This window comes from Martes martes (genome assembly GCF_963455335.1).
Source record: "Martes martes genome assembly, chromosome: 6".
In the NCBI taxonomy this organism is placed as follows: domain Eukaryota; kingdom Metazoa; phylum Chordata; class Mammalia; order Carnivora; family Mustelidae; genus Martes; species Martes martes.
The window spans coordinates 84,552,560-84,569,135 of NC_137893.1; the positions used below are offsets into that span (position 1 = coordinate 84,552,560).

Here is a 16,576-nt window from a genome sequence, read left to right on the forward strand (position 1 = left end):
CTGTACTTTATCAAATGTTTCTTCTGCATCTATTGTGAGAGTATCATGATTCTTACTCTTTCTCTTATTAATGTATTGTATCACCAGATTGATTTGCAAAGGTTGAACGAGCCTTGCAGCCCAGGAATAAATCCCACTTGGTCGTGGTGAATCATCCTTTTAATGTACTGTTGGATCTTATTGGCTAGTATTTTGGCGAGAATTTTTGCACCCGTGTTCATCAAGGATATTGGTCTGTAATTCTCCTTTTTGATGGGGTCTTTGTCTGGTTTTGGGATCAAGGTAATGCTGTCTTCATAAAATGAATTTGAAAGTCTTCCTTCCATTTCTGTTTTTTGGAACAGTTTCAGGAGAATAGGTATTTTAATTCTTTAAATGTTCGGTAGAATTCCCCTGGGAAGTGACCTGGCTCTGGGCTCTTGTTTGTTGGGAGATTTTTGATGACTGCTTCAATCTCCTTACTGGTTATGGGTATGTTCAGGTTTCAATTTCTTCCTGGATTAGTTTTGATAGTTTATGTCTCTCTAGGAGTGCATCCATTTCATCCAGATTGTCTAATTTGCTGGTGTCTAGTTGCTTATAATATGTTCTTACGATTGCTTTTATTTCTTTGGTGTTGGTTGTGATCTCTCCTCTTTCATTCATGATTTTATTAATTGGGGTCCTTCTCTTTTCTTTTTGATTAGTCTGGCCAGGGGTTTCTCAGTCTTAATAATTCTTTCAAAGAACCAGCTCCTAGTTTCGTTGATTTGTTCTACTGTTCTTTTGGTTTCTAGTTCATTGATTTCTGCTCTGCTCTTTATTACTTCTCTTCTCTTGCTTTAGGCTTCTGCTTCTGCGTTTAGGGTTTCTTTGCTGTTCTTTCTCCAGCCCCTTAAGGTGCAGGGTTAGGTTGTGTTCTTGAGACCGTTCTTGTTTCTTTAGAAAGGTTTGGATTGCTATATTCTTTCCTCTTAGGACCACCTTTGCTGTGTCCCCAAGATTTTGGACAGTTGTGTTTTTTTGTTGTTTTGTTTTGTTTTGTTTTTAAAGATTTTATTTCTTTATTTGAGAGAGGGACAATGAGAGAGAGCATGAGAAGGAAGAAGGTCAGAGGGAGAAGCAGACTTCCCATGGAGCTGGGAGCCTGATGTGGAACCTGATCCCGGGACTCTGGAATCACGACTTGAGCCGAAGGCAGTTGCTTAACCAACTGAGCCACCTAGGCACCCAACAGTTGTGTTTTCATTTTCATTTGTTTCTATGAATTTTTAAATTCTTCTTTAATTTCCTGGTTGACACATTCATTCTTTAGTAGGATGCTTTTCGGCCTCCATGTATTTGAGTTCTTTCCAACTTTCCTCTGTTGGTTGAGTTCTGGTTTCAAAGCTTTGTGGTCTGACAGTGTGCAGGGAATGATCCCAGTCTTTGGTACCAGTTGAGACCTGATTTGTGACCCAGGATGTATCTGTTCTGATGAATGTTGCACATGAACTAGAGAAGAATGTGTATTCTGTTGCTTTGGGATGGAATGTTTTGAATATATCTGTGATGTCCATCTGGTCTAGTATGTCATTTAAAGCCTTTATTTCCTTGTTGATCTTCTGCTTAGATGATCTGTCCATTTCAGTGAGGGGGGTATTAAAGTCCCCTGCGATTATTGTATTATTGTCGACGTGTTTCTTTGATTTTGTTATTAAGTGGTTTATATAATTTGCTGCTCCCATGTTAGGGGCATAGATATTTAAAATTGTTAGATCTTCATGTTGGAGAGACCCTTTAAGTATGACATACTATCCTTCCTCATCTCTTATTATAGTTTTTGGCTTAAAATCTAATTGATCTGATATAAGGATTGCCACCCTAGCTTTCTTCTGATGTCCATTAGCATGGTAAATTGTTTTCAACCCCCTCACTTTAAATATGGAGGTGTCTTTGGGTCTAAAATGAGTTTAAGTTTAGTTTAAGTTTAGCTTAAGGAAATTCTTCTGTTTATGGTTTGTTAACTTTTTTTTTTTAATCTGAAAAGAGTGTTGAATTTTCTAAAGTACCTTTTTAGCATCTGTGGAGTTGATCATTTGGAGTTCTCCTTAGGAATATAATCTCTTAATTTAATGGACTTCCGGGGTTAAACTATCTTTGCATTCCTTGAAGTAAACCCTACTAGTTCTTTTAGTGTACTGCTGGCTTCAGATGCTAATTTTATTTTAAGTTTTACACGTTTCTAATAAGTGAGTTAATTTTGTATATGGTGGACATGCTATGCCTGTCTAGTTTTGTTGTCAGTTACTTTAATCTTATAGAAGGCTTTTCACCTTTTCCTGTTCTGTAACAGAAATTTTTTTCTTATGTTCTCATTTTATGTAGTGTATCTATTATTTGAAAGCTTGAAGAACTTACTCATAAAACTGATTGGCCTGATACCTGATATTGGACTAGTCATAGTTTGTTCCTCATTTAAAGTCAATTTTGATAATACTGTTAATGAAAATGTCAGTTTCATCTAGATATCTAAATTTATTGGAATACATAACTTTTCATTTATTAGAGAGTATATAGTATACCAAGTACATAAACTAAATGTTTTTCTTACTCTGATATTGGTTCTGTTTCCTAAGTTGTCTTTGTTATGATCCTCTAGTTAACTCAGTGGAGAAATATTAAAGGTATGGGAAGTTATCACTGTCACCATTGTGTTTTTGGTCATATCTTGCTTCTAATCTTGTCCTAGTCCATATGAGTTTCCTATTGATAACACATTAAACAAGAAGGGAAATTCTTAAATTGATTTATCATCACTGTCTGGTTATTCAGATTCAAGCATTCTTCCCTGGAATCTGGACCTTCGTTGTATCTGACCTGTCTACCCATTTCAGCAGTGATGCTCAGCTCTGAGCCAAGGTAGTCCCTTTTGTCCTCAGAGGACATCCTGGCACTTGTCTTACCATTTTTATTCATGCTATTAGAAGCCATCTCAAAACCATTTTATCTACACTATTTGCTTCCTTCAAGGAATTCCTGTATTTTTTACCTGTAACATCTAATCCCATATTATTTTGGTTGCTCTTTGGCCTGATAATGTCATCTCCTTGTACCAGCTTATAGGGTAAACCCAGAATTAGCAGAGACTTTATTGTATGTTGCTTTGCTTTTCCCCAGAGCACCCAGCACAGTGCTTGACAAGGTAATGCTCAGTAAATGGTTATTGATTTAAACACTTTGAAAAGTTTCCTAATTCTTCTTACTTTACAAAACCCGCTTCATGAGTTTTGGTACACTAAAGAGAGGTTTGTTATTGCCTGAACCTGATTTTTAACGACTTACTTAATATTCTTTTATTATTTTCTGTGACTGTGCTATTCAGTATCCCCAAGATGAAGCAACTCAAAAAGGCAGTTTCCCTTCCAAAGTTTGAAATTTGGTTATCTTGTTGTGGTGACAGTTCATCTCTTTTAACCACCAGAGCTTTTGGAGTAATGGAAGACTGTCTTTTTGTCTCTTCTTCCTCCCTTCTTTCCTTCTTTCATTGTGCAAATAGCTACTTGCTTATTGTGAAGTAACAGTTTTTGCTTATAGTATTTCTTTTGTCACCTGAATTACCCCTTCAGGAATCCCCTTTGCCAGACAGAAGACTAGCAGACTTTAAACACTCATGTTTAAGGGTCCCTTAAGAAGTCTGCAGATCTGAAAGACTTGTTTCCCATAAAGATTTCATTAGGCACCTAGGAGATTATACAGTTACTGATATTCAGATTAGGTTTTGAAGCAACATTATCACTGCCCCCCTCTCTGCAAATGCAGATTTTTGTTTTATGTTCTTATTAAATGAGTGCTCTGTACTTTGCTATGAAAGTAAAGGTCACTGTGAACAGCTACATTTCACACAGCTTTAGCCCTTTGTGGTTGTCATATTTTTCTTTCGTGTAGATACAGGTAATGGGTGAAACTGTGCTGAATCTAAACTAAATGTAAGCTTTATTATGACAGAAGTGTTTGGGTGAAAAAACTCATTATAATAGGAGCATCTATTTGGGTGTGTTAGAAGTAGTTATTTCAACCTTATATTTTAATTGTGTTTGTGAACTTCTAAAATTCTTAGCTACCAATGCCAAAAATTACTACATATAACTTCCATTTTCTGTTCACATGCTGTGTGATTTCATAAACTATTTCATTTTTTGATCTATCAGAAGGACATTTTTTTAGATTTAATAAAAGCAATAGATGCCATCTTTGTAAGGACATTTTTAAATTCCAAAATATGAACAGTATGAACTCAGTATAAACACTTTTCTACATACATACTACTTTTCTACACTACATAAATCATATAAATACTTTTCTAGATGATTCAAATCGTGGCATTTTCAACTCCCTTTTGCAAAGGGAGGTCCCTTTAGCAAGACCTGTTAGCAGTCATTTCTGTAAAATAAGGTTAGACACAAGGTTAGACACCATTCAGTGTCACTGTGGGCGCTTTGCCCGCCGTGGTATGGTGACCCATAGGGGAGGCTCAGCCTCCCTATGAGGAGTAGGGTCCTGTATTCAAAATTCTTTTTAAATGTCCATAGGGCAATTCCTATGGGGTAAATAGAAGTCTTTTTCCATTTTCTCTGAAGCTTCTTTTGAAGAACATGTACAAGTCACCTCCCTTTCTGAGGAAGGCATCGCAGCCTTGCAGTTGATGAGGCGGGCCAAGATTATGAGAACGTTCTTGGTAGCTGAACTATGTCAAAAATAAAAGTTCTTCTATTGCTGAGTGGTTTCTCCATTAATGCTGTTATGAGATTCATGCTCATGTTGATGGTAAAATGCAAATACAGAAATCTGTTTTGGGTGTTAGTTATACCTGTAAATAGTCAGAACTGAAGCCTAAATTGAAGAAGTGACAGCTCCTGATTTCATATCCATATTAAATATGCTTTATCACAGAGAGAAACAAGTATCTAAAAGTAGAACTATTAGCCAGGTGATATTTTTGACCTCTCAAAAAAGGGTTCTAGTTTTGATCCCTAAGATGGTGGTGTCTTAGAATTTCATTGTTAATTGCTATTGGACTTTATCACATTTTGGAATTTTGATATCAGGTATTTTCGGTTTTTTAATATATTGGAAGCTCTGTTTTATTTATAAAGGTTCTGGGTGAGAGATCACATCTGAAAAGCTGAAATCAAACATTTAATGGCTCAAAATTTTTTTAACTCCTTGAATCATGTTTTTGCTCCGTATATAAGTAGTAGAGATGGAATATGGGTTGATAATATGACTGTAGAGTTTTCCACTACCCCTTGCCTTTCTTTGTTTCCTCAAATAGTTAACATTTTGTTGAGAAGCAGCTAGACATTTTACTGTTATTAATGCTGGTGCATCCAGTTGGTTTCTCTAAGACCAGAATAAACCAATTGGCATGTGAGGAAAGTATGGAAAAGTGGAAAGTGTATTAACTTTTAGGTTCATTGTTTTGTTCTGTATCAGTGGTTCTTAAAGCGGACTTGTAGAGGTCCCTAAGACCCATTCAGGAGTCCATTGGGTCCTTCCTTTTCCAACTACGTATCTGTGGAGGCGTGGATTTTCTTGATAGCCCTAATTTAAAATTGAATGCACATGTGGATATGAAAAGTCAGATGTCTTCCTTTAAGACGGGCAGCTCTCATAATTTTCTTAAAAATTGTATAATTTCTTTTTATAACAGTATGTTTTTATGTTGACATGTAGTTATTTTTGTGAATTTTAAATGAAGTTATATTACTAAAATTTTTTCAGTTTTAATTTCAGATCAGGTACATATCAATAGGTATAGCCCACATAAACAGAAACTTGCTAGTATCTTTAATAATTTTTAAGTATAAAAAGATCCCAAGGGGACACCTGAGTGGTTCAGTTAATTGAGCATCTGACTCTTGATTTTGGCTAAGGTCATGATCTCAGGTTTCCGTAATTGAGCCCCACATGTAGCTTTGCACTGAGCACAGAGTCTACTTGTCCCTGTCCCTCTGCTTCTCCCCTAGTTCTATGCTCTCTCCCTCCCTCTCTCTCTCTCTCTCTCTAAAATAAATTAAAATTTTTTTTTGTTGGGGGAAAGGTCCCAAGACCAAAATGTTTGAGAACTGCTGTGCTAGATCAATATGTAACTGTGGTGAAAATCAGCTATATATGTAATAGTTCCATTTTCCTTTTGAATAGTTTCGTACGTTCGGTAATTGCTTTTGGCCTGGATCATTTTCATTCAGCAGTGAAAAATATATTTTTGAACACCTAATGTGCTAGATTACGAAAATGAGTAAGACTTTGCTCTTGCTCTTGAGGCTCATTCCATTTAAGGTCATTGCTGGGTCAAGAGAGAATATTTCTTCCAAAGCACATCCCCTGGCCCCTTCAGGAATGTCCACTTTAACTCCTCTAAAAGAGTCCCATCATTACTAGGCAAGTAGAAAGCATTCCTGATTTCATTTTTTTTTTTTTTTTAAGTGTTCTTCCCTGTGGGGAGAGTGGTGTGGGAGAGTTTTTAATGTTATTTCTGTTGAGAAATAGGCTAATAAGCATACACACACACACAAACATACGCTAACATTTGCAGAGCTGCCCAGCACTATAATTTGTTTAGGGTAGCAGGGGTAGAATGGTAATGAAATTTTGTTGAGAAGCCCTTTATGAGCAAAACAGATAGCTACCAGTAGCAACTTCTGACCCACTTTGAAAATCTCCTTCTCATGAATCCCTAATTTAGATCTAAATGGTATGAGAGATCATGCAATTAGTCAGGATTAGAACTTCTAACTGAGAAAGTAACACTTGGATTCTGTAACAAGCTTTGTAAGTGGTTTAATTTGGTAGTTTCATTTGGAGAAATGGGAGGGCTATTATCTGTGCTGAAGATTTTCTGTAAACTTAGATTCCCACTCATTATATCTTTATGTATTCTTTTTTTTTTTTAAGATTGTATTTATTTATTTGACACAGAGATCACAAGTAGGAAGAGAGGCAGGCAGAGAGAGGAGGAAGCAGGCTCCCCGCTGAGCAGAGAGCCCGATGTGGGCCTTGATCCCAGGACCCTGGGACCATGACCTGAGCCGAAGGCAGAGGCTTTAACCCTCTGAGCCACCCAGGCGCCCCCTATTTTTATGTATTCTTGTTTTTAATCGATGGTGCTTTTCAAACTCAATTACGTAGACAGATTAGGTGTGTTCTTTCTTACTAAAACAGTTCATGAATTGCACATTTAAGATGAGGTTGGAGGATCACCTTTTCTTTTCTGAAGGAGATGACTTATTTTCTTGTGCATTTTGATCTGTTCCTGATACTCATTTCTTACTGTTTATTTCTTACCATTTACTACTTTATGTCTCCATGTATGTATTGAAGGCTTTTAAAGAAGGAATCTTTCGCTACTGAAGAAATGCAGTTTTTTTTTTTTTTAAGATTTTATTGATTTACTTGAGAGAGAGAGTGAACAAGAGAGAGAGTACACAAGCTGGGTGGGGGAGGTAGAAGGAGAAGCAAACTCCCAGCTAAGTGGGGAGCATGACGCAGGGCTCCATTTCAGGACCCTGGGATCATGACCTGAGCCAAAGGCAAATGCTTAACTAACTGAGCCACCTAGGTGCCCTGAAATAATAGATTCCTTGAAATACAGATTTATGGGGCGCCTGGGTGGCTCAATCATTAAACATCTGCCTTCAGCTCAAGTCATGATCCCAGGGTTCTGGGATTGAGCCCCACATCAGGCTCCCCACTCAGTGGAAAGCCTGCTTCTCCCTCTCCCACTCCCCCTGCTTGTGTTTACTCTCTCGCTATCTCTGTCTCTGTCAAATAAATAAATAAAATCTTAAAAAAAAAAAGAGAGAGATGGCTTTACATTCTTAATATAGCCATATCAGGAGACAGTGTAGAGTTTATTTTACTGTGTCTGTCACAGGGTTTTTTTTGTTTTTTTTTTTTTTTTTGTATTTTTTTTTGGCTTGGGTTTTTGTTGTTGTTGTTTACTTTGTTTTTTTGTTTTTTTTTAAGATTTTAATTATTTATTTGGCAGAGAGAGAGGGAGAAGCCGGCTCCCTGCTGAGCAGAGAACCCAATGAGGGCTCAATCCCAGGACCCTGAGATCATGACCTGAGCCGAAGGCAGAGGTTTAACCCACTGAGCCACCCAGGCACCCCATAGTTTGTTCCGGTTTTAAGTTGCTTCATCAATAAACTTTTTTTTTTTAAGATTTTATTTGTTTGTTTGTTTATTTATTTATTTATTTATTTATCAGAGAGAGAGAGAGAGAGAGAGAGAGTACACACAAGCAGGCAGAGAGGCAGGCAGAGGCAGCGAGAGAAGCAGGCTCCCCGCTGAGCAAGGAGCCGGATGCAGGACTCGATCCTAGGACCCTGGGATCATGACCTGAGCCGAAGGCAGCGGCTTAACCAACTGAGCCACTCAGGCATCCCCATCAATAAACTCTTGATAAGATTTTATAAATCCTTTGAGAGGGAGGAGAATTGTATCTCTTGAATCTGCTGTCAGAAAACACCTTTTGAACACTGAGCCTAGAGAAGTGAGATGCTACGTGGTAAACAGTGTGCAGATTATGAGAGAGTGGAATTGAAGCTGGTTAAAAAGGATGATGCATTTCTAATTAGCCCATAGTGCCTTTAGTTGGAAATTAATTAGATACTGTTATGTAAATGTCATGTTAATTAAGCAAGAATAGTGAAGTGTTATAAATCTGCAAAGGAATGGCTATTTTTGTGTATTAATGTTTTCCAGTTACCATGAAAGAGCTGATAGTAGAATATTTGTTTGATTATTGAGCTTCTGGCAGTTTTTAGCTGACTGACTCCTTGATAGTCCATTTTTCCTAATTGCTGTGCTTTAACACGTGGTGTAACTGCAGCCAATGAAAGCTGTGGATCTAGGAACCAAAAATAACCAGTCATCACAGCTGTTTTAAGAAAACCTTTCTGGGTAGATTGTTGATCTCTATTATTTTCAAGGTTAAGGAGAAATACTGTTTTTCTGTATTTACTTAGCCTTAGATTTGGAGTGCCTAAGATGATTGCCATCCTAAACACAGCTGCTTCCAGGACTGTGTTCTCTGCTTTCTCCTTGAGTCGTAGTCTTCAACCAGTCTGTGGGACTGACTACTACAGGGGTAGGCTCCAAGGTTTTTTTGACCGGTAACTCCATAGGAGGCTGACAGAAAATTTGAGAATTCTGCCACTTCAGCTTGAAATATGAGTGTTCGGTAGTTAATGGATACCTTTGTTCAGTCTTTCTGGATTTGCAGGTTATAGTGAAGTTAGTATGCAGATTTGGCCCCTGTCTTCAACTGTACAGGCCTGAAATTAGTACTGTTTCTGCAAGAAAATCCACTGTGCTTTTAGAAATGCTATAAAGATTTCTTGTTGGGAATACAGCTGAAGAATTATATTTCATGCCTCTTATGTGGATTTGCAAATGCAATCCATAGTGCTACATTATGTATGACACCTTTAATACAAGAATAGAAACATCCCTAGAAGACAGAATAGCGTATTCTGACTTCTGGTCACAAACCACAAACTACCACAGACATTATTTACTTGAAAATTTCAGGCTCTAAATTGTTGAAACTTAGGAAAAAGTCCTTGAATATAACATCAAATGCAAAATGATAATCTGTCATTAAATATCTGCAGATAATGAAGAAATTTGAAAAAAGATATTTAATACACTATAGCAAAAGAAAGAAAAGAGAACTCATAGTAATTGCCTAAAAGTTAGTTTCGTTTGGTTAATCTTAATATCATTTGGTTCAGAATCCCTAGAGAGCCTTTCATTAAACAAGGAATTTTAACTGTGGGTTTGGTTTTTTTTTTTAATACTTAAAAACCCAGAACTTATTTTCCAAACTCACTTGCCACTACCATACACTACAGGGTAATGGTGTAAATAATTCTGTGCTTAGAAATATATTTCTTTTCTGAACTGTGATCACACTGAACACGTAAAACACATGCACATACACATTCATCACATTCATTTATAGAATGCAGTTATGAAGAGGCTTCCTCACCTTGCTCTTCAGCTCTTAGCTCTGTCTACCCTCCTGTTTGCAAAGAGGAAGAAGGGACAAAATTAGAGCAGGGTTTACAATGACTTATTGGGCCATTTGCTACCCTCAGGCATTAGAAAGCTCAGTAAAGAAAAGCCAAGTCCATTCCTTGATAGAGCAAGTGCCCTGACTTTGACTCTTATATTAACTCTCAAAATTATTTTGTTTGCTATACCCACATGGCACCCATGTTGTATTTTTATTGTTCCAGACAAAAACTTGAAAAGGTTCCCCTTGAGTGGTCCTTAATTTTCTGTTTTCATTTTAACAGAATTGATTTGGAATTATAGATGATCCCTGACCTAACAGTGGTTCAATTTAAGATTTTTAGACTTCAGGATGGTGTGAAAGCCATATGCATTTGGTAGAAACCATATTTGAACTTTGAATTTGGATCTTTCCTCAGGCTAACGGTATATGGTATGATATCCTTTAATGGTGCTGGGCAGCAGCATGGAGAACAGCTCCCAGTTAGCTTCACCTTCGCAAGGGTAAACAGCCATACACTTAGAACCATTCTGTACCCACACAACCATTCTGTTTTTCACCTTCAGTACATTATTCAATAAATAACATGAGGTATTCAAGACTTTAGGCTTTGTGTTAGATGATTTTGCCCAACTGTAGGTTAATGGAGGGAGGTGTTCTGAGCACACTTAAGATAAGCTATGCTGACTATAATATTTAGTAGGTTAGGTGTATTAAATGCATTTCCACCTTACAATTTTCAGCTTATGATGGCTTTATTGGGACATAAATCCATTGTAGGTTGAGGAAGATCTAGAATTGTGTAGAAGTAGATATAATCTCCTGTGATGACTATTTTTATTTGGGAGTATAGGAATTTTGTATGACACAATTAGTGTAGAATATATGTGTAGTGCTCATATGCATCCATTCTGGATTTTAAAGAGTTTCATAGGTTATAGTCTTCCAGACCAAACTTAATTCCAAGCTTTCTGTTTATAATATTGTCCAGTTATCAAAGCTACGATATATTATCACTGCTAGTTACTCATGCTGTCAATTTGTTTTGGCTCAACTGTGGTTCCATTTGTACTTTTCTATAATGTAGTGAATACATTGGATTGGGTTGTTAGTTTAACAAGCTCTCTGGAGAACACTTTCATGATGATGCATGTTGAGATGTGCAAGGTAGCCTTAAAGTTATTTGCGTATTTGCCAAAACCTACAGAAATTCATTCATTAGGAATTTTTAAAATAATCAACTCTGAAGCCACAGATTGAGGTAAAGATTACATTTGTAAATATGGTAGTGTTAATTCATGAGTCCCAGCTAAATTTCTTTAGGGGCTTTGATTTGACCAATTCCTCCCTTCTCTTATAATTTTACTGGATGAATTATTTTATGTCCTTTTAAAATGTATTCTGATAGTTATGGAATATTGTGCTTCTTGCAGCTCACGATGTTGTGGGTACTCTGATCTTGGCCAGATATTGAGCTTGGAGTTAAAGAAAATGTTATCAGAAATTGGAACTGATTGGGCTGTTAATATTTACATTGTGTTCAGATGTTTTTAAAATGTGCGCTAAAATCAGTTCTTTGCCCACCCCCACCTATTGCATCAAAATTTCCAGAGTCTGGGTCTGGGAATCTCTATTTTGAAAATGCCCCTTTGACCTTTCTAGATTGGGAGATGTTCTTATATTTTTATCTGATGGTTGTTACACAAATACATATACGTTAAAACCCTTCAGTGTGTCTATTTAAGATTTGTGCACTTCATTGTAGTATTTCATGCTTTCTGTAATACCTCTTGAACTTTTTCTTTTTTAAATCAAGTAAACCACTCCCAATGCAGGGATTGAACTCATGAACCCAAGATCAAGAGTTACATGCTCTACCGACTGAGCCAGCCAGGCACCCCTTATAATACCTCAATTAAAAAAAAAGATTTTTTTAAAAAGACACATTACACTCCTGATTTCCTCAAGCAGCTTGTAGTGGTTACTTAATAAACACTATTAATTGCCCACTGTTCACATAGTCATAACCCAAGAATAGATGACAAGGTGGGTCTTGGCTCCTGGGAACATAAAATCTGGTGACAAAGTGTCTCATAATATAAAGCTTTATACTTTAAGAGGTCTTTTTGTACAGATTATCTCATCAACACTGTGGCTTATAGGCAATTTACTATCCCTACTTTTTTGTTAAACTTATCCCGGATTACTCAGCAAGTAGGAGATAGTTGCTCGACTTTAAATTAAGTCTTTATAACAGCCTGTAATTCCCTAGAAATAAGAATGCTTCAATTAACAACAACAAAAACCCAAATCACAAACCTCACATGGAGGCAAGAGCCAAAGTGTTTTTATGTAGCTGTAGAAGCCATTATCCAGAGAGTTCTTAATAGATACGGAATTTGTGTCAGATTTTCCTGCAGTTCATTGTCACTTCATGTTGCCTATTTTTAATGTCACAGTTGTCCATTTGGACTCTGGAATTTCAGTATGTTAAGCTTTCTCTAGTGACTCTGATGTTTGTGGAGAAATTTTTCAACTGAAACACCTTGCTCTCTATGGCCTTCCTAACTTTCCGTTTATTCTTGCCTCAAGAAAATTCTTGCCTCATTTTTAAATTTTTGAGAAGTATTTCCAGGAGATGCTAGCCAACATTGAATATTGTTCTTCCTGATTACATTTAGCATTTATTGTTTGTTCCATATTCTTTGGCACTTAGTCATTTCACATCTAACTCTTTATTACTGTCATGTATTGTTCTTTATTTATGTACACAAATCTTGCCTTCCTAAAAGGATTTATAAGCTCCCTGAGCATGAGACTATCCCATGTGGTGGCACACAGTAGGATTTTCTAAGTACTCTTTGACAGTAACAATACACTCAACTCGGTTTTTCCTCCCTTTCCTTTTTCCCCTCTGTGTCTTAAACCCACTAAAGTTAGCTGCTGTTACAGCCTTGGTGTAGGATAAAGTGGACTAATGATGAACTTCTTAGGTGGGATCTCTGGGTCCCAAAACCCATGGATGTTGGTGGCATAAACTCTAAGAATAAGGCTCAGAGCTCTTTCTTCTTTTTTCTTTATAATGGGTAACTTCTGTGATAAGAAATCTTGTCATAGTTGGCATACAAGTATGCCAAGAAATCATGTTTCCCTCTGCCAGTCATCATCACCTGAGGAACCTTTTCAAAATACTATAACATTTGCTTGTGTGTTTTATTCCTTTATGATCATCATCACTGGCCCTCATAGGGCATGTCAAGAAACACTGGTATTCATGTTTATATAGTAACTTCCTATTTCGGAAGGTAGGGCATGGTCCCCAACATGGGACGGTTGGAGTATATATCAGTATTAGCTTAAGAATTTGTTGGTGGTCCTGATTCTGGAGAGTGAAATTACTGCTTTTCAAGCCCTCACCCAGTAACTGACTGTATCTCTTGCATACTCTTGACTTATGCTTATCTACCAGATATCTGGGCTCACAAAGATTCCATTAAAGGCCCCTCTTCCTATCATATTCTAAAATTAAGCTAGATATTCTTCCTTGTTCAGTAATTCTCTTTATATATTAAAATGATCCTTAGTTTTTTATAAAACAGTGTTTTGTTCCTTAGGGAGTTTCCCCTCTTTAAATAAGGCTAGTTTTGCAATAAATTCAAAGGTGGGATGACCACTGAGATCAACTTCAGAGGGAGTGCTCCTGCTTTTGCTCTGTGGAAAAACTCATCTCCCCAAACTTACCTGGTTGTTTCCTCTCATGTGGATTGGAATTCTAATTAAAATTTTATCCTCAACTTCTGAACATTATGAATCTCCATTGCTTTTTATGAAAAGCATGTTATGATATAGAAAGAATATGGACCTATGGTCTAAATAGCTGAACTGAAATAGGGTCCTTAGAATTAACCTTCCACTACCACCACCACCAGCCACCTCCGTCTTTCCCCCTGCTCCTCTTCATGCATATTTTCAGGTTGATCCCTGCTTTGTTTTCAGTTTCTCTTTATCCAGGATAGCAACTTTGGGCATGTAGAAGATATGTCCTGACTGACGTGCCTGCCTTTCTGTTTCTAGGTGGGCCATGCACAGACACAGCTCATGTCTCGTTAATCACACCAACCAAAAGATCCTGTGGTACAGGTACGTACATCATTCTTATCTGGATTCATTCTTATCTGGATTCCTCATAGAAATTAGCTACTGGTTTTAACATGGTATCTTTGCCAGGATACTCTCTAATTTCTTCCATCAACTGTCAAGTGGTGTATTATGTGCTAAGTATTGGGAGTGAGGTGGAGTGAACAGGGGTCAGAGTTGTGCTCTTTGAGGTCAATTTGAGTTAATGCTGGCAGCTAGAACCAAGATGATGGACGTTAAAATTTATCTACTTCTTAATGTTTGAAGAATATTGTTAAGACATGAAACATACAGAAAATACAGATAATTGCCTAGTTTCTGGCCTGTGTCTAATTTGTCTAAGTCTTGGACCTACTACAGAAACATTATTTAAATAGTGGAGCTGGAGGGTGAAAGAAATTTTGTAGTACAGATAATGTTTTAACTTGACAATTATAGTATCCTAATAGTTTTAGAAAATTATTTTCTCCCATTCATCTTAAAGCTGTGGGGTATGCCGAAATCATTCTTTTTAGGTGCATGGAATCCCAAACACACCTCTGTGCATCTGTGACATTTTTATTAAACATGAAGTCATGAATATTGTAGCTTTCTAAAGAGCAGTCGTAATGCCCATTGCTCCCTTAGTCTGTAGCTTAATTTATTTTAAACACTATTTGCCTTTTCTAGTAATGCTGCCTGCTATTTAAAATATCTTAAAAATTTTATTTGGAAGAGTCAAAGTAATTATATTGTTTCTTTTAGAGGTCACAGTTAGAGTCTTTTCCATAACTTAAAAAGTCCTTTTAACTCCCCAGCAGAAATAACACAACTGTTTCTGTGTACAACGTTAAACTGAAGCCTCAGTCCCTTTAAATGCTCCTAGTTTTGATGTTAAACCTGAAACAGGGCCTGTCTTTGCATGGTTTCAGAGTAACGTCCAGGCATTGAACTCTAAGGAATTTAATTTTACTCTTCTCTATCAATTTTGAGCCGGGGCGGGGAGTATGTGAGGTTGTACTAGTGTGCTCTCATCCTTCCTGTGCTCAGTACCTGAGCTCTCCTGGGTAGTTCTGGTTGAGATAGAAGAAAGCTGTGCCCTTGGGTAAGGCCATCCTGACTGATCAGTGGGAAGTTAGAGAGCCAGCTTCCTATACCCACTCTTGCCAGAAGCTTGAAAACACTTAGAGCCCTTTGATTTCAGGCCCAACACTTAACATGCACCAGTGTACTTCAGTCCGTCTTCATTCCTTTCTTCCAATCTTGGTTCTCAGAGTAGAGTTTACCATTGGCACTACTAACATGTTGAGGTAGTCAAGGAATGGGCCTCAAGTACATTGGGTCATCAGAGAGATTTAGAAAGGAGACTCATGTGCTCCGCGTAGACACTGATATTAGTAGGAACCCTTCCTGAATATCATGTGCTTTTTTCCTTCATTTTCTAGGCAGATCTCTTTCCTCTCTCTGCTCCCTTACAATTTTGTTTATCTAAAAATAATTACAGCATTTACTGCATGCTTACTAAATTAACAGGCACCATTCAATATGTTTTATATACATGTTCCCTTAATCTTCAGAACGGTTCTGCAAGATAATTATTCCTCTTTTATAGATGACAAAAATGGGCACTCAGAAAGTTAAGTATATTTTCTGGGGTGGTAATATTGCTAGTAAGTAATAGAGTCAGGACTTGAACACAGATCTTTTATTCTTTTATTAAGTTTCTAAATTTAATTTCCAGTATAGGTAACATATAATGTTATATTTATTTCAGGTGTACAGTATAGCAATTCAGCATTTCTCTGCATTACTCAGTGCTCATCCTGCTAAGTATTATCTTAATCCTTATCACCTATTTCACCCATACCACCACCCAACCCCCCCCCCCTCAGGTCACCATCACTTTGTTGGACACAGATCTCTCAGATGCTAAAGGCTGTGTTGTTTCCCACCACATAATGTTACTGCTTATCACATTTTACTGTAATTACTTATACTCCCAGCCAGACAGTGGAAAAACATATCATTGGTGAAATATGGAGAAAGAGAAACAGGATTTTGAAACACTGCATATTGTGAAGTAGTTCTAAAAATGTTGAGTTCTAGAAACAGATCTGATGTCAGATCCTAGCCTAGCCACTTAACAAAATGTGATTTTGGGTAAATAAGTTAACATCTCAAAATGTGTTCTTCATCTGAAAAATGGGATGAAAACTCTTTCTCATAGGTTTGATTTGAGAAAAAATAGACATAAAGCTCACATACTCTTTAATAATGGGAGCTGCTACCATACTAATCACTAAAGATTCTGTGTGGTGTTGGTATCACATTAATATGTATTTTAGGCTGAAAGAAGAGTAGAATAGAAGTTACTTTTAACAGAATGGATTGCCGTATCTAGTTTCATTAATTGATACT

General features: G+C 37.0%; 1 protein-coding gene across 1 annotated transcript in view; it reads left to right on the forward strand.

The window, feature by feature from the left end:
• The window catches only part of ZFAND3 (zinc finger AN1-type containing 3), a 343,385-nt gene that overhangs the window by 270,658 nt on the left and 56,151 nt on the right, over positions 1-16,576 (forward strand). Inside the window, exon 5 of the mRNA XM_080806280.1 lies at positions 14,117-14,182. Coding sequence (XP_080662406.1) covers positions 14,117-14,182 — 66 coding nt within the window. The remainder of the gene's footprint in view (positions 1-14,116; positions 14,183-16,576) is intronic.